Source organism: Leptopilina heterotoma, unplaced genomic scaffold (genome assembly GCF_015476425.1).
Source record: "Leptopilina heterotoma isolate Lh14 unplaced genomic scaffold, ASM1547642v1 Lhet_113, whole genome shotgun sequence".
NCBI classification, from domain to species: Eukaryota; Metazoa; Arthropoda; class Insecta; order Hymenoptera; family Figitidae; genus Leptopilina; species Leptopilina heterotoma.
In genome coordinates, this window is record NW_025110832.1 from 1,488,881 (window position 1) to 1,510,263 (window position 21,383).

Sequence of the window (21,383 nt, forward strand, 5' to 3'; positions counted from 1 at the left end):
AAAATTAATATTTCTTGTTTTGACTATAAAACCATAGTCTTGTACTGAACTTAAATATTTTAACTAATTTATTATTTATTTTATTATTATAATAATAAAAAAATAATAAATAATAATAAATAATAATAAATAATATAAATAATAATAAAATAATAAATAATAATAAATAATAAAATTATTATTTTATTTATTATTTTTTTAGTGTTAATTGGTTGTAATAATTAATGTTACTATATTTTATTAAATTAATTTGCTTGTATATTAAATTTTATGCATATTTTTATTAAATTCCAATTTTCATTAAATTGACGTCTATTTTTAATGAAAGTCAAAATATTATTTAATATTTATGTAATATGTAATTTAAAAAAATTGTTAAATCTTACAGTAAATTTATATTGATGATGATGACCGAGTGATAAAATCATTATTTTAATATTCAATTATTATCTAAAATTTAAATTTTAAACTAAAAATTCAATTTTAAATCAATTTTTATTAGAAAATTCTACAAGAATTCAATTATTTAAATACAAAAATAAATAATTTATTGAATAATTGAATGTTTCATAAAGAATTTTATCAACAAATTTTGAAATAATAATTGAATTCTTTCAACGAATTTTATTATAAAATATTTAAGAATAATTACATTTTTCGAGAAATTTGATTAAAATTGCATTGAAAATGATTGAAAATCTGAGATGAGTTTTATTATTTATAAAAATAATTAAATTTCTAAAAAAAAATTATTATTTATGAAAATAATTCAATGATTGCCAAAAAATTTATAAAAAAAATTTAAATAATAAAATTTCTGTGAACTTTTTTTTAATTTTTGAAAATAATAAAATGTTTGCGTAGAATTTTTATTAGCTTTGAAAATAATTGAATTTCTGCAATCTCTTGTAACTCCTACAAAATTCAGTTTTTTTAGTGTTTTTAACTAAAATTCTTCTATTAATTCATTATTTTTAATAATTAATTTAATAAATTAAAAAATTTAAGTGGTTTAATAAAAATTTAATTTAAACCACTCTAGAGCGTCAAAAAGAGGTTCTAATTTAAACATTTTTTATAAAGAAAATTTTAAAAGTAATGAAAAATATGTTTACATATCTCTATCAGGTACACTTTAAGGAGAAAAAATATACTTTATAAATTTTTTTTGTTTAAAAACAGCAGATGTACAATGTACGTGATAGAAACCCTTTGTAAAAAGAATTCATTTACGGCCGGAAAGGTTTTTTTTTATAATTTCCAAGTAATAATTTGATGAAAGTTCTTGAAGAATTAAGTTAATAGAAAAGAAATTATTGTGAAGAATAGAAAAAATTGAATTGTTAATTATTAATTGAAAAAATGTATTTAAAAAAAATTACGAAAAGAATATATTCGAAGCGTGGAGAATTTTAGAAATTGCATCAAATGACACTTGCATGCTAATAGTTGATACAATTGGCACACTGTCACTCAAACGCTTTTCGTTAATTAAACAATATAACTATAGATCTTCTACAGCTTTTCTTTAACAAAAATTGTAATTTAATCATATGAATAAAAAAATGTAATACAAATACCATTGTCGAAAGGTTATTACAATCAAAAATACTCTTAAAATATTTCAAAAAATAAAAAAAAGTTTGGAATTTTCAATAAGTCCAGTTTGAAAAAAAGAATTTCCAACAAGATTTGTAATAGATATCGTTTCAAGTATAGAAATGGTATCTAAATTTAAAAAATTAATTTTTAAATTTGAATTCCGAAAATTGCAATAATTATTATAATAAAAGTGGTTGACGAACCTTTTGTGTGCTTATAAAGGTGCTTTTAGGAAATAATATTTCGCTTTATGTACAGTAACTACGAAACATGTTACTTAGTGCATCGAAGAACGTACACTGACTAAAATTTGATAATGTTGCGTCTATGCAAATATGATAGGAAAATGAATTTTAAAAATTACTACTATCTGTACATGAAAGACAAAAATGATTCAAATCATCAATCATTATTCATATTAACGCACAGTAATGGCTATTCTAAATTCATAGACTAAATTCTAGGTGAAAAGTATATTGCCACTGAGAAATTTTTATTCAAATATTTCTCTATGAATCTTAGTTTTTCTAAGTCAACAAAAAAAAAAGAAAAAGAAAAAGAAAAATTTGCAAAATTCCAGGTACAAAATTATATAAATATTGTGACTTTTTGTCTGTAAATATTGTCATGATACACGTGTTTAATTACATATACAATTACCACTTAGCATAATAAAACAACTTGCAAGGACATTGTGGCTAAGGATTGTATTGTTTACATAGAGAAAATTACGCCTTTATGTTCTGAAAAATGAGTTTTATATCAAAAAATGTATTATTTTTTCTTTCAAATCAAATCAGAAATTGTCAAGTAACACAATTTCTAACCCTTTTTTTTCTTCTTACATTAATAAAATCTTGTATTTTCTCCCCATTTTCTTTTTGAATGCAGAACTATAAAAAGCATTTATTCTTTTTTTTCAGTAAGAAAATATTAATTTGAACGATTTATTGATTTTGGAATTTTTTATAAATTTTTACTCTTATGAAACTGGAACAAATCTTTGAATACCAGAATTTGAATATTATAAAAAACTGTTTTAAGTTTGCAAAAGTCAAAATTTATTTTTTATATATTTAATTGTATTCTTTTTTAAATTGAAAACTAAAAAAGGAGGAAAAATTTGCTTGTTTAAAAAAAATTCATACAATTGAATTTTAAACCAAAACTGAGTTGAAATAAAATTTTGATACAAAAACCTTTCAAAAACTTGTAGGTTTCAGGTTTTTAAAAATATTTGTAAAAAAAAATTCTTTCGAACATTTAAAACTTTAGGAAAATTACCAGAAAAAAAATTGAACAAAAAATGTTTATGTTAAAGGCATTGCAATTGCAAAAGAAAAATGTGTTTAAAATAAAATATTTATGTTGTAAAACTAAAAGACATTGCCGTTTTAAAGATCAAATTTTATTCTTTTAAAAATTAGAAATCAAATCAAAATATTTTGCATTTATTCAGTGTGAAAAAATATTTCAATAATGCAATTTTATTTAAATAAAAGATAATATACGAAAAATTGAGTCTGTCATAAATTATACATCATTTTATTTAAATTTAAATAAACTTACTATTTTTTAATAGTGATAATAAACGAGCGCAAGGAGATAAAATTTAAAAAATTAAAAGGAGCAATTAGCTTATTAGTCACAGTATTCTCGTCACGAAACGCTTTTTTTACCTTCCCGTAAACAATTATTATTAATGACAAAGTATTCAATTATAGGAAAAATAGACTTATTTTCTTTAATAATATTATATATCGAAACATTGTATCTAAATATGGTTCAATGTCAAGAACATCAAGAACAATTTTTTCAAAATGGTTACAAATGATTTGGTTTTGATTTAGAAACAAATTTTTTTCACGGAAAAAATTAAGGGGACCCGCACCCGAAATTTCAACTATAACAGAATATAATTGAAAAAATTTTGTTTATTTTTTTTCTGACACTATTTTGATTCAGAAATAAGGTGAAAAAATCAAAAAAAAATTTCATAATTTTTTCGGAATTTTTTTTTAAATTTCACAAAATCCATGCCCTTAATTATAAAATAGAGTGTAAGAAACTCATTAAAACAAAAACCATGAAAAAATAATAAAATTTTTGAAAGAAGAAGCATTTTTTTGGAAATTTTTGTTTTTTAATGTTATACCATAAACTTATAAAAAATGCTTCTTCTTTCACAAATTTTATTATTTTTTCATGGTTTTTGTTTTAATGAGTTTCTTACACTCCATTTTATAATTAAGGGCATGGATTTTGTAAGATTTTAATTTTGTAAAAAGTTACAAAACAAAATTTTTTTTTAAAATTTTTAAATTTCCGAAAAAATCATGAAAATTTTTTTTGTTTTTTTCACCTTATTTCTGAATAAAAATAGTGTCAGGAAAAAAATATAAAAAATTTTTCCAATTATATTCTATTATAGTTGAAATTTCGAGTGCGGGTCCCCTTAAACCTAAAATGGATCAAAATTTACAATTAAAATTATTCAAAAAAATCTATTATTTTCAAAAAAATTTAGAAAAATTCTCCAAAAGTATTTAATTATTTACAAAAACTCTGATGAATTATTTTCTAAAAATTTTAATAAAATTCAATAAAATTAAATGTTTATAAGAATTCAATGATTTCAATAAGTAATAAAATTTCTCGAAGGGATTGAATGATTTTCAAACTTTTTGATAAAATCCTCTGCAAGAATTCAATGATTTTCATTACATTAGTATTAAAATTGAAAATATTTAAAAAGAAAAATTATTAAAAAGCAAACCTCAACTAACTTCAAAACTGCGAACAGATTACCGGAATATAACGATTATTAATATAGAAGATCAAATTTTTTACGAATGAACGTAAATGAAAAGGAAATAAATTGAACTGAAATATACAAAAAAAAGTAAAATTTTCAAAACAAAATTTTGAACTTGATAAAATTTTTTTAAAAATGTACAACGAAGCTATTGTGAATGTGAAGAACAATTTCAACAATTTTTAAAAATTTCGACATAACTTACGAGTTTTCCTAAAGAGTAGAATTTTATAGGAAAACTTTTTCGTTCAGCACATTTTTTCAAATCGTAAATTTAACACTTGCGGTAAAAATGAATAAATATTCCATTTCTGAAATTTCACTACTATTTTACTTTTTATACTATTAATAAAATATAAATATAATTTTATATAAAATAGATTTTCCTTATAATATTTATAAAGAAAATTTTTTTCTTATTAAAAAAGATAATTATTTTTAAAGTTTTTAAATTTTTTCCATCATCTTCCAAAAGTGGAAAAAAATGTTCTTTGGAAATAAATATAATTTTTATAATAATTTTAGAAAATTACTCTTTTTGGTAAAATCCGAAAGAATTTACGTGTCTGATTTTTCACTGATTGTCAAATAAATATTTTTGTCACAATTTGATTAGACAAGAAATGAATGATAAAGATTAGAGTATATCAATCGTTCGATTTGCAGGTTTGAATTTGCTTTTGTTTGAAAAGAGAAAATTGGAGAAAATTTGTTGGATATTTTTCTAGAGAAATGAATTGGATGAGAGCTGAAAATAAAAAGTGAACATTAGTGTTAATGAAACTTACCACTGGAGTTAGTAGGACCTGTGGTACTAACTTGTTCGAAGCTGGTTGCGATACTTATGTAGAGAAGGCTAAACGTCGCTCTGGCTCACCCGGCACTCTTTGTTAGCCTTGGTACCGCTTCTATTATGTAACTATCATCAAACGTATCCGCGCTGCATCCGACCAATTATTGTAGTTGAAATTCCCTTAGCAAGAACAGGAACACGCTGATCCGTGCGGGCTCAATATTAACTCAATATTCACATTAAAACATTATATTTCTCAGTTGATATCTAACAAACCCTCAACTACTTAAGTAATCAATTTCATAGATAACGAGTAGTAACGTCCATGCATATTGACGATATCACTTATCGATGGAACTTCCGTAATTCTTTCCAATTTGCCCGAGCATGAAAATAAAATGCACGATATCCGTTCTGCTTATTAACCTTAACTGTTAAGTTATCTTCTCAATAGACGTGGTACAACATGTAATGTAATACATCATATCCATTCTCCAAATCAACTGCATTTCACTGGAGCTACTAGAGCTTTGCGTTTGCATTTAATGCATTATTGGCTTACTTTGCTAGCGGGCAGGGTTGCTGCAGTTTTTCCCATAATTTCACGGCATTATTTTTTAAATTCCACAACCAAATATCATAATTATTTTCATCAATTTTTTTCGTATTATTTTATTCTTTAATAATTTTATATAGGGTAACTGTACCAATTGTCGAGGGTTTTAGGCAACATGTGACTTTGACATTCTTTTTCTCGGAAGTAAATGCACTTTAAAATTTGATTTTTGTATATTTGGACGAAGGATCTAATAATGTTTAATATTCATATTTATTTTTTTAATATAAACTAAATTGTTAAGCAAAAAATATATTTAAAAGTCAATCGAGCAAAAGCACCATTTGTCGATGGTCTTGTGCTAATTTCTCGAGGGTCTGTTCCAATTGTCGAGGGTATGACATTTTTAAACATATAACCCAATATAACCTAACAATTAACCTGTACAGATATTAGAAAATCGAGTAGATATTTATTTTTTCGATAAAAATATTATAGAACATTACCAGAAAACAAATTATTTATTTAACTATAATTGAATAATTTATAATATCGATATAAAACATTTTTATAGTAGATGATGCAGGACAGAAAATTATTTAACTGTTTTTTAAACTTTTATAAATAAGTTAATTAAATTTAATCAATTTTGTTAATCAGACATTAATTGAAAAAATAAATTAATTTAAGTCACATTAAATTTGTAAACGAATAAAATAAACTTTTATTACCTACGAACTGTAAATATAATGGTTAATAATTATAATTAAACTGCAGTACAAAATTTTTTAATTTTAAATAATGCATTTTTTTTATTAATTTTTTTCGGTCTTTCTCGTTTTTTTGGTTGATTATTTTCTGTTGGTTGTAAATTTTTGGAGCATTTTGTTTTCTTTTTCTCTGTACCTATAAATGTTTGGTATTTATGCTTGACGTTTAGTAAATAAACACTTAACCATCGATAAATGGTGCATCAGCGAAAAAAGTGACTACACCAATTTTCGAGTCATTATGTACCTCGAAAAATGGAACTGTCAAAAAAAAGGAACCAAATACTGATGATTTGCTTTTAAAAAATATTAAATATTTTCTTTTAACAAAAAAACATGTAAACAAAATTAATTTAGTTCTTGTACAAAATTATAATTTGCATTTCTAAAAATCTGTTTCAATCAACTTGAAGTATTAAGAAAATGGAGATTGGAGTAAATTTCACAGCAGTAAATTATAATATTAATTAAATAATTATTTTAGTAGAATCGCTACGAAATTTGAATATATAAATATACAGTTGAAAATACAAAGTTTATTTAGAAATTTTTTTGTTCTTAAATATTATATATTATACTATTTATCTAAAAAAGAAAATTATGATCCTCGACAATTGGTGCACCCTCGGCAATTGGTGCAGTTACCCTATTTCACTTTAAGACTAAATTATTCATTGACTTTTATTAATTAAGTCGTTGCGACCTATTTCTAGAAAAATCTCATAAGTTTGTAAAAATGTGTAATATATGTTTAACTCATTTTTGAAAATTATTTTCAAAAATTTTTTGAACTTAACTTAGAATCTTGATTTTAAGTTGAGTTGCACAGAGAAAAGGTTAGTTTTACAGCTATTTACTCCCTAAATTTGCTTTAGTAAAAAATGTTTTCTAATTTGATTTAGTGCTTTTGAATTAGTAAATTTTACTAATTAATAGTCATTTTTACTAATTTATTAGTAAATTTTACTAATTCAAAAGCAAAAAGTCAGTTACTAATTCAAATTTAGAGAGAAAACTTAATAAAAAAGCATGTAAATAATTTAGATAATACAAATTTGTTGATTGATGTTATATTGTACAAAATGAGCTAATTTACTTGTATAAATATATTATTCTGTAAACATACCCAAAATAATAGAAAAAAATTTATTTTAAAACCTACCTATGAAATGTCAAAAGTCACCAAATTTTAATTACATTTTTCTAAAAATTTTATAAATATTAAAAAATATATTATGTACTGCTTTATATTATGTAATATATTTCAATGTACATATATACTTTAATATTATGTGCTGACTTTTCAGTTCTGTAAAATAGAAATGTTAAAAAAATTTACCTTTAATATTGAGTGTTTCATGCTTTTCGGTGATTTTAATCAATTATATCTCCTTAGGTGCAAAACGAAAAAATTCAATTTTGACCTTCTTTTACCGTAAGTGAGGCTAAATTCGCTCATGTAGGGTAAATTCGCTCAACCGATGTCTATTTTTTAAAATTCGATTAACATACTCTTTAGACAGAAATATTTAAGATTTACAATTGTTTTGGTTAATATAAATGCTAAACTTTAATTTAAAATTTATTTGCAGCAAATTCATTGGTAACTTTCAGTAGAAATTATATTTAAAACACAAGTGAATAATTTTCATATTGAACAAGTAGTATGAAAAAGTAGGGAATAAAGCTTTACTTCAAAATTTTTAAGTTGAATACTTCTGAACATTACATTTCCTGTATCTCCAACATGATTTTCATAAAGCACAAAAATTTAAGCAATAAACAGATTCTGCAAAAAATCAATTTAAAAAAAAAATTTAAATTTGTTGTGTAAATTCGCTCAGGAAATAAGTCTACAAAAAATATGTTTGGGCCTGGATATTTTAAGTATGTTAATTACTTTAATTTATAATTCGATTTTTTTAAATAATAGTACTCTTATAACTGAAAATTAAACGATTTAAAACGGTTTAAGCACTAAACTGTCAAACTTAACCTTGTTTTTTATGGTTATATGAGTACGTTTGATTGAATGATTGAATCTAATTACTTATTGATAAAACAATATTAAATATTTATTCCAATAACTTTGTATAGTTCTTAATTTTTTTCTTTATTGATTCTAAAGAATATTTAGTTTCATTTTTGCAGATTATAATATATTTTGCCAGAATAATAATGGTGAGCGAATTTACCCATCATTTAAAGGTAAAGTCGCTCACAAAAAACGGCTTATAAATAATTTTCTGCAACATATTTTAATTTCTTTATGCAGTAATAGAAAAGATAAAGGATTAAAGATTATATATTTTCAGTGTCAATGTTTATTTTCATCGTTTCCCGAAGTTATTTAAAAAAGAATTGAAAAATTGAGCGAATTTAGCCTCACTTACGGTACATCTTTTCAAATTTTTATGATGGAGATGAAAGAGCTATTTTCAGTTTTAAAATCAATTTTTATCTTTTATTACATGTTTTTTTTTTAATTAAATTTTCATATCTGGCAAACTAACCTTTCCTCTGTGCACCTCAACTTAAAAATTAAAATTCTAACTTAAATTCAGAAAATTTTTGTTAATAATTGTCAAAAATGAATTCTACAGATATTATAAACATAATTTTTACAAATTATGAGATTTTTCTAAAAATAGTCCGCAACGACTTTCGGTAAAGTATAATAATATTTTTTAACCTACACGTCGAAAAAGCCCTTTAATTATTTTTAAGTGGTAGTTCTCTTACGTCAAAATTTAGGTAAAATTTTACCAATTTTTCGACCTGTAGGTTGGGAAATACGTTAAATTTGACGATCTTAATTTTGACGTAACGTACCAGCCAAAGCCAAAGTTTAATAATCTCAAATTCTTCCTGGTTTTTATGTTTTATATCGAACATTTTAAGAATCCCAACAGAATCCACATATGTAGCTCCGGATCTTAGAAGGGCACTTTTTCCATTTGATTTAAAATCAATGCTGAAAGTGCCCTTTTAAGATCCGGAGCCTTATTAGCCAAAAGCCAACACAAGGCATTAATAGCGAATTTGAAAAGAACGAGTGAGTGAGAATCCGATTTCTCACTGTCATAATTTATTAACACATTAATGAGTGTTGAATGACGGTTTAATGTGTATTTATAATTAGTTTACTTTATAACAATGCATGGTGCGGATGTTTTGTGGTAAACAAGTGAAACATACATTACATATACATATTCAGACAATGTTCTCTAAACACGTTGTTCACAGATAATGTGAATATGATTGATTGCATTTTAAAAGCGCAGTAATATCTATACGTTTAGTAATGCTGGACAAACGTACATCTGTATGTTTGTAATAGATAGTTCTATGCATGTAATGAATGATTCTTGTGAAATGTTGAACAGTTTATGTGAAATTATAATTCTCGAAAAGCCAGATAGAAACCAGGAATGAACCTGATAAGAACTAGTTGAAACTTACATGCACTTTTACCTGGTTTTAACCGGATTCTTCTGTTCGTAGAACATTATAATTTAGCGGAATGAACATAGTTATCACATACCTATGTTACAAGATAAAAAAAACAATTCTTACCGGATTCTACATCGTAAAGTGATGTCTATCATTTATTGCACAAGTAGGTCAAATTAAATTCTTTTAAATCCGCTATTAGTGCAGCAATTTTACAGCAATTGTGTTAAAAACTAATACGTAAAATTACCTTTAAAAAAAGTTTAAGAACATTAAGACTTGTAAATTATTTTAGAAATTATGTTAAGTTTAATAAAACAAGGAAAAGTCAAGAAATTTTTTTTTAATGTTTCTAGGAAATTAACTAAATTTTTTTGTTTCAGGTTTATCCCTTTCGTGCTTCCGAAACATATATGTTGTTATTCGGGGATTTTCGGGGTCACCATTTTGAATTTTTTAAATCTGACTTCAGATTCGTAATCAGCGACCCAGAAAACCCCCGAGTAAAAAGTTTTACGTAAATTTGAACAATTTTTAAAAAAATGTCCGCCATATTGGATCCGCCATTTTGAATTTTGAAAATTTTGAAAACCTGACTTTAGATTCGTAATCAGCGACCCCGAAAACCCCTGAGTAACATTTGTTTCAACAAAATCGAATCGCTGGGTTTCTCGGGGGCACGAAAGGGTTAATTATTTCACTATTAAGTAGGTGCTAGTGTTAGTCAATGCAATTAGAGTAGGATGAGTAAATAACATATGTATGTTAGAAAACATATTCTAAATATTTTAATTGACTTATAAAATCTGATTACATTCATTCATGTGATTAGTCACTCGCTTTTGGTTCCTGCTGTGAACTCAATACATGTGCAATCACTTAATCACAATTATGTAAAAAGTAAGCTTTTTTTTATACAAAAACTGAGGAGAAGCAAAAATGATTGATTTTATTAATTTATTATAATTAGTACAAAATATCTAGAAATGAATTAAAATTTTCCTCTTTTGTTACCCAGAGGAGGTTTTTGAAGTTGAAAACTAGAATTACAATCTGTGCTGGATGATAACGGAGCTGTGAGGTTAACTGGTGCGTTAAAGGTTAAACTGCTTGTCGGTGGATTCATACTTGTTCCCATTGAAAAGTTAGATATTGTAGGTGTTGGTGTTATGTTACCCCAAACTGAAAGTTTCAATCATTGTTATTATCTGATAAATAAACCTTACGAATAAAATAAAAACTTTCATTTATAGGCTCTTTCTTTTAAAAACAAAAATGTACAAATATCTAAAAGATTTTAAGATGTAAGGAATTCCTACTCCGACCAGTTTCGAACATAGTTTGTTATAAATTTCTTCATTTTATACAAAAAAAATGTGTTTAAAAAATTGTTAATGTAAAAAAAATTGATATTGTTGACGCACTACAAACTTTACTAATATCAGAAATTAATGGATGAACCATGCTCTTTCAAATAAGATCTTTACCAAATTTATCGCACTAAATTTTTATTCTTACGTTCACCATTTTGAATTTTTAACTGATAAATTAAAGTCCATTCAGACTTCGCACTCGATAATTAATTTTAATAAAGTAACAAAAAGTAGCTTTCAAACTAAAAAAAAGTAGTAAAAAAGTAGCTATCAAAAAACTAAACTTGACGACCAAAAGAACTCGTTTTAGACACTTTTACAAAACTGACAAAAATTCCATTCTATATTTTTCATTTCCCTGGATTTTTCCTAATTTTCATCAAAAATATTTACTTCTTTCTTACCCTGCTAATAAATTGAATTGCTTTAACGAATTTTATTATTCATGAAAGAATTTGAATATTTATAAAAATAATTTAAATCTTGCGAAGAATTTTATAAAACTTTTTAAATAATTCATTTCTTTCGACTTATTTTTATGCAAATTCTAATTTAAATAATTGAATTCCTGAGAAATTTTTATTATTCATGAAAAGAATTGAATTCATACGAAGATTTTTACAAAAATTTTTTTAAATAATTGAATTCTGTTTGGAAATTTTATGAAAATATTAGATATTGAAAATCATTGAATTGTGAAAAGTTTTTAAAAATAATTAAATTTCCAAAGAATTCTATTAAAATTTTTCACAATAATTGAGTGTTTGTGTGGTATTTTAATAGAGTTTTTTTGAAAATAATTGAATTCCTAAAAAGTATTTTATCATTTATGAAAATAATTGAATTCTTGCAAACGATTTTATTAGAATTTTCAAAATAATTAAATTTCCAACAAGAAATTTATTACTTTTAAGAATAATTGAAGTTTTGTAATGAATATTGTTATATATTAAGATAATTGAATTTTGCAAAGAATTTTATTGAAATGCCTCAAAAGAATTGAATTTTCGGGAATAATTTTGTTATTTATGAAAATAATTGAATTCTTGCGAAAAAATTTTATTAAAATGTTTAAAAAGAATTGAATTTCAGTGAAAAATTTTGTTATTTTTGAAAATAATTGAATTCTTCATAAGAATTTTAAGAATACATTTTTTTAAAATATTGATTTTTTCGAAGAATTGAAATTAAATTTTTAAGAATAATTACATTTTTTGAGCAATTCCTGTAAAATTTTATTAAAAATAATTGAAATCCTGCAATGAATTTTATTATTTATGAAAATAATTGAATTTTGCAAAGAATTTTATTGAAATCACTAAAATAATTGAATTTTCGGGAATAATTTAGTTATTTATCGACATAATTGAATTCTTTCGAAGAATTATTTATGTAAATAATTTAATTCTTCGGAAAAATTTTATTAAAATCTTTAAGAATAATTGAATTATGTATTGCAAAAAAATTAATTATAATTCTATTTGAAATAATTGATTTCTTGCGAAAAAATTTTATTAAAATATTTGAAAATGACTGAATTCCTGTGAAAAATTGAAAATATTTTTGTAAATAATTCAATTATTCCAAAGAATTAAAAAAAACATTTTTTTAAATAATTGATTTCTTCGAGGAATTGGAATTAAATTTTTAAGAATAATTACATTTTTTGAGCAACTCCTGTAAAATTGTTTTAAAAATAATTGAAATCCTGCGATGAATTTTATTATTTACGAAAATAAATTAATAGTTGCTAAGAATTTTATTAAAATTCTCAAAGTAATTGCTTTCCTGAGAAGAATTTTATTATTTATGAAAATAATTGAATTATTGCGAAACATTTTATTAAAAAATGTTTTAAAAAAATTGAATTTCAGTGAAAAATTTTGTTATTTTTGAAAATAATTGAATTCTTTATAAGAATTTTATAAACATTGTTTTAAATAATTAATTTTTTCGAAATTTTTTTGAAAATGCTATTTTAAATTTATTGAATTCTTGTGAAAATTTTATTATTTATGAAAATAATTGAATTTTTGATGAATTTTATCAATTTGTTTTTAAATAATTGAATTGTTTTGCGAAATTTAATGTAAATACTTTATATTGAAAATAATTGAATCGTTTTAAAGAATTTGATTATAATTTTTGAGAATAGTTTTATTATTTTAAGTAAGTGGAAATTCTCAAAAAAAAAGAGAAGCAGAAATAGTAGCTTTTAGTCGGTGAAATCTAAAAAAAAGTAGCCAAATAGTAGCATAACGTAAAAAAAGTAATAAATAGTAGATTTTAGTAGATGAGTGCGAAGCCTGTCTATTTTAAAAATATTTTTTTCGGACCCTCCTAGAAATGATAATATAATATAATTTTTAATTTAGATAAATAAAAATTTGAAATTTACTCAAAAGTTAATATTTACAAACGGGATATAAAATGAAATTACATTAGGAAATGTGGGTCAAAATCAAGAAGACTAGAGACAGGAGAACGTATAAACTTTACAAGCCAAGTCTCTACCTTTATATTTACCTAAGTTTATAATATTCATATTCTATTTTACAAAAATTCACTAAGAAGAAAAAGAAATTATTTAACGAAAACTTCCATGTGAATGTCGCTTTCACTTTTAATAGATAGCCGTGCGTGCAGTTGCACTATCTTCAGTTGTGCATTAATACCCTTATATGAAATGTTTGACAACGTAAATAAACTTTTTAATTTTAACAAAGTAAAATAAAATACTTTTATAGTTCTAAACATGAAATTGTTATTTACCTAGAGGATTTATTGTGCCACAATTTGAAGACTGGCATAAATTTAATCCTGACGATGATAGAAAACTCTTATATCCTGAAAGGAAGAAAATTATATTTATTTAACACATATTAGGCTGAAAACTTTTACAAAATTCGATTTACCTGGAGCAAACGGCGTTGGTCCACTTGTCATTTTCATAAAGTTACTCTTGTTAACTTTGCTGACTAGTTTAATATCTTCAAACACGTTTGAGCTATCCTTCAAAACGTATTTCCTAAAATTTAAATACTGCTCTTTCTGTTGCTGAACTTTTGTATGCACACCTTGTAGTCTTCCAGCTACAGCAACTAATGACTCATGTAATTTGCCCATCGCCATAGTCAGTTCTATAACAAAACAATTGCATTTTCCAGAAATTGTAATTCCCTTCAATAGCCTCAACAGTCTGTTGACTTCTTCTTAGATACTTGAAAAATAGTAGGTACTTCAAATTTACTCACCTTGAGGAGTTAAAGTTTTAGGCGACATCATTGTTCTTATATGTTTTTCCGTTATTTCAATTTGAGATTTGAAGAGAAGTAAATGTTGTTCAAAGTTTCCCGCTAATTCAATAAAGAACAAATAAGGAGCATTATTTTCATATTGTAATCCAGGAGGTGTGTCATGTGTTCGTTGTGAAATCTCTGCATTTTGTAATGCCTTAGCAGTGTCTTGCTTCAATTTGTCTGCTGAAGAACGATCCCTTTGCACAGAGCCAGCCAACGTTGTAAGTAAATCTACAAGTGACACTGTGTCTTCGGCACATCGATTCAATGGTCTCGATGAACCTCGCGCGATGTCGGAACTTAGCACTTTTTGTGTTTTTACAAATTCCCTACGGATGACATTTTTCATTATCAAAGAAAATGAAGAAAATCATCAATTCTTAGTGATTTAGGGGTCGTTCATATACCACATGGACAGTTTTGAGAGGGTTCGTAAAAAATTCACGATCAGGGTTTGACACAAAAAATTAATTTTCTTTTTCCCTGATTTCCAGCCTAAATTTTGACTTTTTCCCTAACTCTAAAGAATATTCTGATTCACTTTAAAAATTATAAGATACTCAAAAAAATGTTCTATTACATTTATTTACGACTTTCTTTAATTGTAAAATTATTCAAAAACGTCAATAACTTTCTTTTTAAATAAATATTTAATCATTATTATTTTTTCGTAGAAATTAAGATTTAAAAAAAATTCAAATTTAAACTTTTTGAAATTCAATAACTTTTAAGAATATTATTATAAAACATGAAGATAATTTAAATTTCCATAAGATTTTTCAGAAAAAAATTTTATTATTTACAAAAATATTAATAAAATTCTTCGCAAGAATTCAATTATTTTCATAAGTAGGTAATACAATTTTTTACATCAATTCAATTATTTAAAAAAATAATAATAAAATTCGTTGCAGGAATTCAATTATTATCATAAAAAATAAAAATTTTCCTAGGATTGAAATTATTTTTAATACAATTTTAAGTAAATTCTTCGAAAAAAGTAATTAATTTCAAAAATTTTATTAAAATTTTTCGAAAGAAATAAACGAACAATTATCAATTATTTCTAATAATTTTTGCAAAAGTTCATAGAGAATTTTCAAATCCATTTGTTTATAATTTAAAAAAAAACTTGTTGAAATAATTTTTAAAAAAATTCAATTAAACTTTTTCAAAGTGCAATTATTTTTAAAAATTCACGCTTTTGATGCTTTCAATATTCAATTATTTTTTAAAGTTTTCACTGAAATTCATTTTTAAAACAATTTTTGTTAGCAAATTTTACGAGAATTCAATTACTTAAATACAAAAATTATTGAATAAATAAATCTCTTTTCAAATTGAATTCTCATAAAGAATTTTATCAACAAATTTTTAAATAATTGAACTTTTTCAACGAATTTAATAAAAGTTTAATATTTAATAAAACTCAGCAAAGAATTTCAATTATTTCCACATATAAAGTTTTCCACAAGAATTCAATTATTTAAAATAAAATTTTCATAATATTTATTATATTACGAAAAAATTAATTATGTATTTAAAAAAATGTTTATAAAATCCTTAAATGAAGACTTAAATTATTATCAAAAATAACAAAATTTTTCACAGAAGTTCAATTCTTTTTAAACATTTTAATAACATTTTTCGCAATAATTCAATTATTTTCATAAATAATAAAATTCTTCTTATAGGATTCAATTATTTTCATAAGTAATAAAATTTACTGCAGAATCTCAGTTATTTTTAATACAATTTTACAGGAATTGCTAAAAAAATGTAGTTATTTTTTAAAATTTAATTTCAATTCCTCAAAGAAATCAATTATTTAAAAAAAATGTATTTTTAAAATTCTTTGGAAGAAGTCCATTATTTACAAAAAAAAATTTTAAACAATTTTTATTAGTAAATTTTACGAGAATTCTATTATTTAAATATAAAAATAAATAATTTATCGAATAATTGAATGTTTCTTAAAATTGAATTCTCATAAAGAATTTTATCAAATTTTTTTTAAATAATTAAACTTTTTCATTGAATTTAATAAAATTTTTAAGAATAAATACATTTTTTTAAGGAATTCGGTTAAAATTATATTAAAAATAATTAAAATTCTGCAATGAATTTTATTATTCATGAAAATTGAATCTCTGTAAAAAATTTTATTTGTAAAAATAATTGAATTTTCGAGAAGAATTTTATTATTTTTTAAGATAATTGAAATTTTGACGAAAATGTTTTTAAATTTTTGAACATAATTGAATTTCTGCAATCATTTGCAACTTCTCAAAAATTCAATTTTTTTAGGGTTTTCAACTAAAATTCTTCTACAAATCCATGATTTTTAATAATTAATTAAATATATGTGACGCTCTTCCAAGAATGGTACCTAAAAAGCAAACCAATTATAGGCTCGGTTTGTCTTAGATTTATCTTGATTAAAAGTTTATTTTTAATTATTTAAATTTGAAACAAATTTTTATTGACTATTTTCGATATAATGAAGACTTGACGATCAATAATAATTTTTAATTAATAATTGATTCTCTTTTTGTATTTTTAATCAAAAAATTAAAAACATAATCTGGAATTTTTTGCTTCTTCGGTACCTTTCTTCGAAGCGTGACACATATATTACAAAATTAAATGAAATTAATTATGAATCCTACAAATTAAATTTTTTTCCAGCACTTTAATAAAAATCCCTGACTTTTCCCTGAATTTCTTGACCTGTGGCCACCCTGGCCTAGTTGCTATCTTAGAAAAAATGACAATTTTTACAAATTTTTCTTAAAAAATAAGAGGAAAAGGGGAGAAAATGTATTATTTTAGGTATTTTTTCAAAGTCCACGGGGGTGGGGGGGTCAAAGTCATAAAAAATTGTCCACGTGATATATGAAAGACCCTTTACCATTTTCGATGTATTGTCTATTTTCGAATAAAATATATATGCATGAAATTTATAATTACTAGCAAAGTATTTAACTCACTTGAAGCCATCAATAGTTTGCATTAATTCCTTTGGTAAAAGATTTTCTTTAACTGCTGTTGGACTACTGCTTCCTAGTGAAAGTCCTTTATTATTTATAGAGACATCTAACCCACCTAAACCCTTATTCGTGCTAGTCACTGCAGTAGTTGTTGCAGCAGTTGACTTTGGAGCGTTTAAGTTACTTCCAAAATTTGAACCGAATAGTGAAGCTGACAATAAAAATAATATTACTTTTTAAGATTATTGACGTATTTAAAATAGGTAGAAATATTTTTGACCGGCAAAGTTTTATTAACTAATCATTTCGAAATCAAATGCGATGAATTTAATTTGGTTGAAAAGCTTAGATATCTTTGTAAATGCTATTTGATGAAAAATAAAAAATTTATTTCCGTACATGTATTTGCACTTGACGTTCCAAACGATAATGGTGCTGTAGTCGAAGGAACTCCGAAAGTTGGTGCAATTCCCGGCGCAGAAGTTGTTCCGAAAGTTGGTGCAATTCCCGGCGCAGAAGTTGTCCCGAAAGTTGGTGCAATTCCCGGCGCAGAAGTTGTCCCGAAAGTTGGTGCAATTCCCGGCGCAGAAGTTGTCCCAAAAGTTGGTGCAATTCCCGGTGCAGAAGTTGTCCCGAAAGTTGGTGCGATTCCCGGTGCAGAAGTTGTCCCGAAAGTTGGTGCGATTCCCGGTGCAGAAGTTGTACCGAAAGTTGGTGCAATTCCTGGCGCAGAAGTTGTGCCAAAGGTCAAACTGGTGGTAGTTGCAGGAGTTCCGAATGTCAAGTTACTTGATGCGGTGGACGTTCCGAATGTTAGTCCAGCAGGCTGTGGAGTGGTTGTAGGATTTTGGAGCAAATTTAAAGTAGTGGTACCTGTTACTGGATTGGTGATTGCAGTTTGTGTAAGAGGTGGTTGAGTAGGTGGCTGAGTATTTCCAAAGGAAAAGTTCAAACCAGTCGTCGTTGGATTATTGTCGGTCCAATTCTGTGCCGGACCAAATGTAGAAGCAGCAGGGGTCGTAGTAGTCGAAGGGGTTGAAGAACCAAAAGGTACAGGCAAAACAGATGTTGCTGTTGGTCTTAACAAAGCAATAAATGCAATCCAATTAGTAACACATCACGAAGATAACAATCACTTCGAGACAAGGAGCTAGAAGTGACCTACAACAACTCATAAGAATATTATTATAAAACATAAAGAAATGGATTACTCCGAGTCTTCGACTCGGAGTGATCCATTTCTTTATTTTTTATAATAATTAAAGATGACAGACTGACAAAATCGTTATTTTATTATTACAAGAATATTGTTACTGTAATTTCTTCAAAATTATTTGTTTCAATTCAATTAACATTTTCTAGAATTTTTAACTAAAATTCTACTTTAAATCAATAACATTAATTATTATTCAATTAAACTTTTTCAAAAAAATTAATTCTACAGAATTGTTAGTTAAAAGTACGAAAAACAATAATTTAATTCTACGAGAAATCAATTATTTAAATACAAAAATAAATAATATTAAATGTTTCTTAAAATTTAATTTTTACGAAGAATTGTATTAACAACTTTTAAAAATATTTAATTTCTTTTAAGGAATTTAATTCAAATTTTAATAAAATTTATTATATTAAAGAATTTTATAACAATTTTTGAAAATAATTGAAAACTTTTTGAAGAATTTTATTAAATTTTTTAAAAATAATTGAATTCCTGAGAAGAATTTAAATATGTAATAATTTTTGAAAACAATTGAATTCATGAGAAGAATTTTATTAAAATTTTTGAAAATAATTGACTTCTTGAGAAGAATTTTTAAAAAAATTTTGACAATAATTTAATTCTTGAGAAGAATTTTCATATCTATTTATAAAGATAATTTCGGGAATTTTTAAAAAATTTTGAAAATAATTTAATTTCTGCAAAGTATTTTATTAATTTTCAAATTAATAATTAATTATCAAGAGAATTGAATTCTTTTGCAGAATTTACCTTTAAAGATTTTTCATTAAAGTTTTTGATAATTCAATTATTTACAAAATTTGCAATTAAAATTCTTCAAAAGTTGATTTTCGAAAATTGTAACAAAATACTTGAAATAAGATAATTATTTCCAATTAAATTTTACAAAATTTTAACTATTCAAAAATATTATAGATATATTTGAAAAATTTAATTATTTAAAAAAATGATTCACAAACAATTTTTGAAAGATTTGTTTATAGTTATTTCTCGCATTATAAAAATCAAAATAAGTTGCACTTTTTACTGAAAATTATTGTATTTTGTTGCAATGTTTTGAAAATAAGTCGAAAAAAGTCTCAATTTTCTTAATTTCCATGATAAAAAATTTTTTCATGATTTTTCCCTGGCTTTACTGGTTTTAATAACGAGTGTTTTAAAAAAAGAAGATAAAAATCGATTAAGATTTACTTTCCTTTCAAAAATTCTCTGATTTTAGAAAGACGTTTGACATGGTTCCACGTAGTCTCTTGCCTCTAATATACTTTTTGCACAATTAAAAAATAGTCCTCTAAATTTACAGTTTTGTTATGGAATTTTATAGAAAAAATAATATATGTAAAAACAGCGAAATTGAATTCCCTCTTGTAAAATGAATACTTTTAATGCGTGTCAGTTTCACAACTTTTTGTAATTTTACAATTTTCAAAGTTGGTAATAAAAAGACTCAATTATTACCCACCTTGAAAGTACTTAGTAAATTTACAAAAAATTGTGAAACTGATACAGAAAAAGTATAATTGTTTTTTAAGTAGGAATTTAAATTAGTAGTTTTCAAATACGTAATTTTGCATATTTTTTTTACAAAATTCCATAAGAGAATAGTAAACCTACAGAAATTTGTTTTTAAAAGTATAAAAATATTCCTATACAAAATTTTTTATCAATTTAATTAACAACTTTGAAAAATGATTTTTCCGTTATTTATTTATTAATAAGTGTTTCACTCTATAATCTAAAACTAACAATATAATTGTGAAATGTCAAAAAAAAATGAAAAAGTTGTAATTATATATCACAGTTAAAATTTTTGGCTAAAAGTCTACATAGAACTGTTAGTCCGTCGGATGTTTTGTTATTAAAAATAAATGCTTATAATATTTATAAATTCTAAAAGTTAGGTTATATTATGTATACAAACTTTTGTTGGTCAGTAATTCCAATGGGAGCATTAGTCGGCTGCGTAGGAGTAGCCGGTGTTCCGAAGTTAAACTTTGACATTTTTATTTTCAGTTAGTGCATTCACTTCAGTACCCTTATCACACAATTATATATTATTTTAAATCTTCAAAATATAATATTCTGATAAAATATCCCACGATTTTTACGTCTCTGCCTGTTAAGTCACGAACAATGCGAACAATGAATAGATAGGCTGTATCGAGTATTTAAAGGTGCTTCTACAATAGGAACGAATTCGTGCATCTGCAAATTCTTTAGGGAGCGGTCACACAAATTTTGTAAAATCCATCCAATCTTTCTGTCTAAGCACAATTACTTCTAGAACGTTTTTGTATGCACTTATTTATCAACTGTATTCATATTTTAAACGTTGATTTGTTTTTTTGTTTATCGGTTTTTTTCTCTCTTTTATAAATTCTGGCATCATAAATCAAAATAGAGTCGTGTTGTTGACTCGTGCTACTACTACTAGTATCGTTCTGACATGCCCATTGTGGACACCGCTTAATAACATTCAAAAGTTGTTC

At 24.4% G+C, this 21,383-nt stretch overlaps 2 protein-coding genes across 3 annotated transcripts in view; both read right to left on the reverse strand.

Moving 5' to 3' along the window:
- The window catches only part of LOC122505519 (glutamine synthetase 2 cytoplasmic-like), a 33,386-nt gene extending 27,952 nt beyond the window's left edge, over window positions 1–5,434 (reverse strand). The window contains exon 1 of one of the 2 annotated variants that reach the window (XM_043617209.1): window positions 5,206–5,434. The gene's annotated coding sequence lies outside the window, so the exon portion shown is untranslated. Of the gene's footprint in view, window positions 1–1,805; window positions 1,879–5,205 lie in introns of those variants that run through there. The other variant, XM_043617217.1, reaches the window with a different exon arrangement.
- A 5,320-nt stretch (window positions 5,435–10,754) lies between these two features.
- On the reverse strand, window positions 10,755–21,043 carry LOC122505032 (nuclear pore complex protein Nup58-like). The gene is made up of 7 exons (XM_043616446.1): window positions 20,816–21,043; window positions 18,051–18,730; window positions 17,652–17,862; window positions 14,617–14,990; window positions 14,278–14,502; window positions 14,135–14,209; window positions 10,755–11,171 (listed from the first exon to the last, which is right to left on the reverse strand). The coding sequence occupies exons 1-7, from the start codon at window positions 20,893–20,895 to the stop codon at window positions 10,981–10,983; spliced, it is 1,836 nt and encodes a 611-aa protein (XP_043472381.1). The 5' UTR covers window positions 20,896–21,043; the 3' UTR covers window positions 10,755–10,980.
- Window positions 21,044–21,383: the final 340 nt, after the last annotated feature.